The sequence below is a fragment of the Lucilia cuprina genome, chromosome 4 (genome assembly GCF_022045245.1).
Source record: "Lucilia cuprina isolate Lc7/37 chromosome 4, ASM2204524v1, whole genome shotgun sequence".
In the NCBI taxonomy this organism is placed as follows: Eukaryota; Metazoa; Arthropoda; class Insecta; order Diptera; family Calliphoridae; genus Lucilia; species Lucilia cuprina.
This window is the reverse complement of record NC_060952.1, coordinates 84,108,360-84,115,314: the sequence shown is the minus strand read 5'-3', so window position 1 is coordinate 84,115,314 and position 6,955 is coordinate 84,108,360. Positions and strand designations below refer to the sequence as shown.

At 34.7% G+C, this 6,955-nt stretch overlaps 1 protein-coding gene across 1 annotated transcript; it reads left to right on the top strand.

Moving 5' to 3' along the window:
* The first annotated feature begins 215 nt into the window (after positions 1-215).
* On the top strand, positions 216-5,362 carry LOC111684949 (transcription termination factor 2). Its single transcript, XM_023447182.2, has 4 exons — positions 216-1,810; positions 2,099-2,414; positions 2,471-3,324; positions 4,408-5,362. The coding sequence occupies exons 1-4, from the start codon at positions 356-358 to the stop codon at positions 5,176-5,178; spliced, it is 3,396 nt and encodes a 1,131-aa protein (XP_023302950.2). The 5' UTR covers positions 216-355; the 3' UTR covers positions 5,179-5,362.
* Positions 5,363-6,955: the final 1,593 nt, after the last annotated feature.

Genomic DNA, 6,955 nt, shown 5'->3' with positions numbered 1-6,955 from the left:
ATATATAATTTTTATATATCGTTTTTGACATTTTGTTTGTAAAATTATATTCGAATATTTATTTCCTCTCGGAGGAAGCTGCAAAATCGAAATAAATCCGAAAAAATCTTTAAAGTCGAAAAAACTATCGTTTGTTTCTCTGCTAGTGTACTTTGGCAACTCTGTTGTTATCACTTCCCTGTGAATGCCATAAAATAAACCAAAACAACTTTTGACAGAAACTACAGTTTTAGCGCATTTTAAAAAATGAACGGCATTCCTTAACAAACAAAGAAACGATTTTGAATAATTAAACAAAAACTGACTTTTTAATTGGCAAAACTAAGTTGAAAACAAAAAATCCTTAAGGTAAAAAATGTCGGATTCTGATGAAATTGTGAGTAGTGATGAAGAAACTCAATCGGGTGAGGAAGAAATTTATACCAGCGATGCTAGTGATGGGGAAGATAAAATGGCCAGTGGTCGGCCAAGCACAGATTTAACAGTAGAAGATTCTGATGCCACTGATGATGCAGATGAGTCCATTGCGGTTAGAAGGAATAAGGTAGGAAAAAAGAAACGTGCTGCTATTATAGATTCCGAATCAGAAGAAGAGGAGGAAGATGAAATTGAGAGTCGAGCCTTGTCACCACGAACACGCATGAGTATAACAGGCATTAGACCGGCAGACTTGACAGATGATTCCAGTGAAATTGAATACTCAGATGATGAAGAAGAACAAAATATTAGCAGACGACAACGTGCTGATGGTGGTAGAAAATCTAAGGCTAAATTAAGTAATATATCTGAGGTATATGATTCTAAGGCAACAGCAGATGAATCTCAAGAAAGTGCTGATGAAGAAGATGAACAGCCCAACGCAGATAAGTCCAGCGTAAGAAGATCATTCCTAGAAGAATCAGCAGAAGAAACATCCGAACAGCAATCATCTTCTATGGTTTCGGCTCAATCTCAGGTGGAAGAAACTTCACCTAGTGCTATGCTGCAACAACAAAGCCCCTCACCCGCTAAAGTAGTGAATAATAATGTTAGTATAATTAATTCGCCTGCTTTAAATGCACGCTACAGCACACATTTCGAAAGTGCTATTAAAGATAAATTATCTTCGACCCTATATCGGGCACCCGAAATGGACTCATCCGGCGATAGTGATATACAAATTATTGAGCGCAAAGAAAAACCCATAGAAATATCTAGTTCAGATGACGATGTTGAAGCTGATAAAGAAAATAGCCTGGGTGTTTCACTGCAAAACAAATCGACACCCAAAGCAAACAGTTTGTCTGGTGGTAATTTAAAGCAACCTAAAATTTCGGCCGCCCTTAATAAAGTACCAAATTTAAAAAACTTTGCCACACCGGCCATGAAAAACAAGGCAGAACTGAAATATGTGTCGCAAGAGTATTACGATAAAGAAATTAAGAAATTTGAAGAACTAAAGGGAGAACTACTTAATGCCGAGAAGCTTTTAGAGAAAATTTCCAAATCTTTACCAGATGGCGGTCGACAACTTTCATTGCGTATCGAACGTTTACGTCAAGATTGTACTATTAAAGCAAAATATATAGCTTCCATGCATGTAGAAGATGCACCCGGCAGTAGTCCTTTAACCATGCCCTTAGATGATAAAGATTCACCTTCGCAGAAAATGCAACAGCTGCAGCAGCAACGTAAGGCTTTCTTTAATAATCAAGCACCTGATTGGGATGAGCTATCGGCGGCAGTCAATGAAATACAACCTAAACACACGGGTAGACAGGGTATGGCTACTTTCAATAATCAAAAGGCTTTAACAGTAGATCGTTTAAAGGTTAGTGGATATTTTGCAAAAATTCCTTTGTTTTATTACCTTTTACATAAATGATGATAAATATAGAACGGATATCTGATTAATATGTTTACTTTTTTTGAACTGCTCAGGAAAGTTGAAAGCAAGAGTTAATTTGCTTTAAAACATTCAGCAGTTTAGGAAAATAAACATTATTTGATTAAAAATCTATCACACACAATTCTGATAAAGGAATTTTTTTAGTCTTAAGTATAATCTACTCAACTAGTTATAATTATTAATAAAACAATGCTAAATTTTTGTTTAAAGGATTTACATGGCTCGCTGGAAAGTTGTCCCGCCGAAAATGTCTTAGCCGATGATCCAAAAGGTCTTAAAGTCACCCTAATGGATCATCAAAAGCATGCTTTAGCTTGGATGAATTGGCGAGAAAAACAAAAACCTAGAGGAGGCATTTTAGCCGACGATATGGGTTTGGGTAAAACACTTACCATGATTTCTCTAGTATTATCATGTAAAAATCGTGATGAGGAAGAAGATGAGGAGGGAAAAAGTGCGAGTGCCAGCGAAGAAGAGAATGAAGAGCAAAATCAAGGTAGTTGGTCTTCTAAAGGACGTAAAGATTGTAAGTTTACATAATAATATTTAAAATTGTATTAAAATACAAAAAAATCTTCTTAGGGTATCCTGGTGGCACCTTAGTGGTCTGTCCCGCCAGTTTAATGCGTCAATGGGAGGCTGAAGCTCAAACAAAAGTTTCTCGCCATCGTTTAACTGTTTGTGTTCATCATGGCAATAATCGTGAAACAAAACCTAAACATTTACGCACCTATGATTTAGTAGTCACCACCTATAATATAGTAGCGCGAGAGCAGAAAACCCGTGGTGCTCTTTACGGCATTAAATGGAAACGTATAATACTCGATGAGGCACATGTGGTGCGTAATCATAAATCTCAATCCTCTATAGCAGTATGTGAGCTAAGAGGTAAATCACGTTGGGCACTCACCGGCACTCCCATACAAAATAAAGAAATGGATGTTTATGCTCTACTCAAATTTTTACGCTGTTCGCCGTTCGATGATTTCTCACATTGGAAGAAATGGATTGATAAAAGTGCCGGTGGTCAACAACGTTTAAATACAATTATGAAATCTCTTATGCTGAGACGCACTAAAGCCCAACTACAGGATCGTGGTGAACTACAATGTCTGCCTCAAAAGAAAATCGAATTAATTGAAGTAGAATTGGATAAAGATGAAATGAATGTCTATCAAAAGATCATGATCTATTCACGAACGCTCTTCGCTCAGTTTCTCTTTCAACGTGCCGAACGTAATACAGATTTAATGTATAGCGAACAAAGTTCAAGACCCACATTTATGCAAACTAAAGATCCCAATGGTGCCTACTATAAAATGCATCAGAAGTTTACGAAAATCCATCAGGGCTCGAAGGAGATTAAATCACATGAAATTTTAGTTTTGCTACTGAGATTACGGCAAATTTGTTGTCATCCTGGTTTAATTGATTCGGTAAGTGAAAGATTTTCTTTAATTATTCTTTTTAATAACTGAAAATATGAACAATAGTTTAGATAAATTTAAAGTTTTTGAATAAGTAGTGAAAGTGTAAAGTAATTTATTATATTTTGATTACAAATTACTATAGAACTTTTTAGATAAGTTCCTGCAGGCGGTAGAAAAGGACCAGTGGGCTCTTTTAGTCTCTTTTTGTGTTGCCTGTAAATATGTTTATTTCAAAGAGTATAAATGCTTGAGAATTGTTTTGAGTTAAGCGATTGAACAAGTATTTTGGCATAATTATTGTAAGATGAATGGGATACAGGCCACCGAAATGTTGTGGGGCAGTGCAATGATGTAGATGATGGGTCAATTAATTTGTTTGCCTATTTGCTTTGATAACTTATGTAGCTGTCTTTGTAGAGTACTCCAAAGTTTCTTGGTTGCCAAATATACACAACAATCATGTTGCTGAGGTGGTGTCTTAGATTTAGGAGGTATATTTCCATTCACCATTCCTTTCTGGTTAGTTTGTTAATCCACTTTGTCTGAGAAAGTTTTACGTATCTTTTGTATGTCTGCTATTATCATACCTTAAGCGATAGTTGTCCATTAAATTCCAGTTTACTCGTATCATTCACTGGTATATTTGCTACGAAATATATCTTATTACAGGTTTTGTCTAAGACTTTAGAAAGTATAAGATGATTAAGAAATGTTTAAGCGATTTGGATCAAAAAGAAGATTGCGGAATGATAAAAAAAGATAGAAGAACGTAGTCAGATTTAGATCAATAACGTAGTCTAACAGAGGATCAATGTAGCCATCAAATGATAGAACGGTAAATCCCTTAAACATCTGGGCATAAGTTCGTTCTAGTCAAGAAGCCAGATGCGTGAAAGTAAAAATGTTAGAAAAAAGTTTTAAATTCCTGGTTATTTACATATTTTTAAAATAAAACAATTAACAAAATAAAAAAATAAAATGTGAAAGTTTTAATGTGACAAACAAATAATTCAACAATTCAAAATTCTTCAATCCCCTTTTATTATTTGTCTGAACGCAATTCCATCCTCCCTCCCCCCATACGCACAGATGTTAGAAGACGAAGATGCCCATCATATCGATGAAGAAAGTGATGTTTCTCAACCGGAAATAGATCTACTAGCACAACTCAATAAACTAGCCATTACCGATAAGAATGATAGTAATCCCATGATGTCACACAGTTTAAATAGTGATGAAGATGATACCTCTATGAGACCGGAAGAACAAGTAATGGCTAAGGCTTCATCACGTGTACTACAACGTACAAATCCAATATTTGATTATAAAAGACCCTCAACGAAAATGTTAAAAGTATTAAAAGTTCTCAAGGAAAGAGTTCTATGTTCGGATGACAAAGCTATTGTAGTCTCACAATGGACTAGTGTTCTTAACATACTTAAAACTCATATAGAAGGACAAGGTGTAGCAACACTTTCACTAGATGGTAGTATACCGGTTAAAAATCGCCAGGATATTGTTACCGAATTTAATAAAGCCAAAAGCGATAAACGTATTTTACTTTTATCTCTAACTGCCGGTGGTGTGGGTTTAAATTTAGTGGGTGCTAATCATTTATTACTCATCGATTTACATTGGAATCCTCAGTTAGAAGCACAAGCGCAGGATCGCATTTATCGTGTGGGCCAGAAAAAGGATGTTATTATCTATAAATTTATGTGCAAAGATACTGTTGAAGAGCGTATTAAAGCTTTACAAGATCATAAATTGGAATTAGCCAATGGTGTTCTAACTGGTGCCCGTGCTTCGGAAGGCAGTAAACTAACTATGGATGATTTAAAGGGTCTTTTTGGCATGTAAACTTGTTGTTGTTAAATTTGTCTTACTGCCAATTCCATTAAGCAACTCTCTATTGTTAGCATTCCTATTTTTATTTATAATATAGAAATAGTTTTTCGTTTAGTTATTTTTTTTCTATAAGTTTTACCATTTAAACAAATTGAATAAACTTTTTATACATCCATATTCTTTTTTTAAAAAATAACTTTGTGTTTAGTTAAGTTTTTGCTGGTCATGTTATATAAAACCCTTTTGTTTGTTTGTTTTTCACGAGCTCATTGTTACCAAAGAAAACTATTTTTTAGTTTAAAGGAAACTATTTACTATAATCAAATCAACTGTATGGTTGATATTATACGTACGAGGGCGGTTTATATAAGAAAGTTGTGAAATTGAAAAAAGTGCCTAAAAAAAGTATTTGAAATTATTGGTTCTATAAAATTTTCAGTGATTGAAGTGTTATGTTTTCAAACAATTTTAATTATTGTTTTCTACAATTCCTTATCAAAGGCAATGTCTTCTTGTTTTCAATAAATATACTAATTAATGGACATTTTTGAGAAATTTAAGTCCTTCAGAAGCAAAGGTGATGGGACTTATATCTCATCTTTGTCTTCATTGAGACAACTTCTGTAACATCAGCGCCTATAACCACTGTTTCTTTAGTATATAAACTAAATTCCTTAAGGAATTTTTCAATTACTTATCAGAAAGCTTTTCCACCCTTAAAACAGATAGTGTAATTTCATTTTGTTGCTATAACTTATATTTTTTTAACACATGAGTTCCAATGACTCAGTGTCTTATAATGAAAGATATAAGTAAACTTTATTCCTTACAACTGATAAGGCAAACCTCAAAACGTGATGTCAGTTTCATAAACTTGTTCATGTTTCAATTCGCAAAGAATATACTGATAATCGTTTTAATTTCCGTACTCCATTGCATCCATGCACTCTAGTTTGTTGGCTATAAAATTCCCTTAATAACTACTGTAACCAGTGATTATCACGCTAATTCTTTCGAAGTTATCTTGAAATCTGATTAATATAGAAATCAAGAAAATACTTCTCCTTTGAAGCAGGCCAGATAGTCAGTATTGAAAAGAGTTCCAGTAATTAATCGGCCTGAGGGAGGAAGTTTTCACTACCGGACTTTACTATACTGACATAGAAGATGCTTTTTGCTCCTGGTTTGTTGTCGTTTTTAAACAGATGTCTAATCGTTAGCTGCAGGTCTTCTAGCAAATATTTCTGATTGAGGAGCATGACAATAGTTAAACAGTTGTTAATCCTCTAGCACTTTCTTAAGAGGCATTGATGGTTCCAATACATCATCAGATCGGATAGTTTCATTCATGAATCTGTGAGTTTCGGTAGACAAATGTCAGACCACAACCACGAAATAGAGTTTCCATTGAATGTAAAACAGTAACAGAGGAGTAGTGATTTAATCTCATTCTCCTCCTCCTCATTGTGACAACATCTGTAGTAGTCATTTTACTGGAGATCCATTCTACTGTCCGTCCGTCATTCTTCGGTTAACTTAGATGTCGTCATGATACCTGCTAGGATTGTATCTCTGCCTGTAGAATGATACAATAATTGGGTAGCCTGAATTAGGATTTGATTCCATATCTTTCATTGTAAAAGACGCCATGTAGCCTGCCGCTCCTTTTGGAGTCCTCTGGGAAAACATTCGTTACATCATTGTGTGAATGGGATTTAGATACTGAGTTCCTCTCAGGAATCAGAATAAAGAAGTGTCGAAGTGAGCTTTCGTAGCGCAAAAGTCAAGA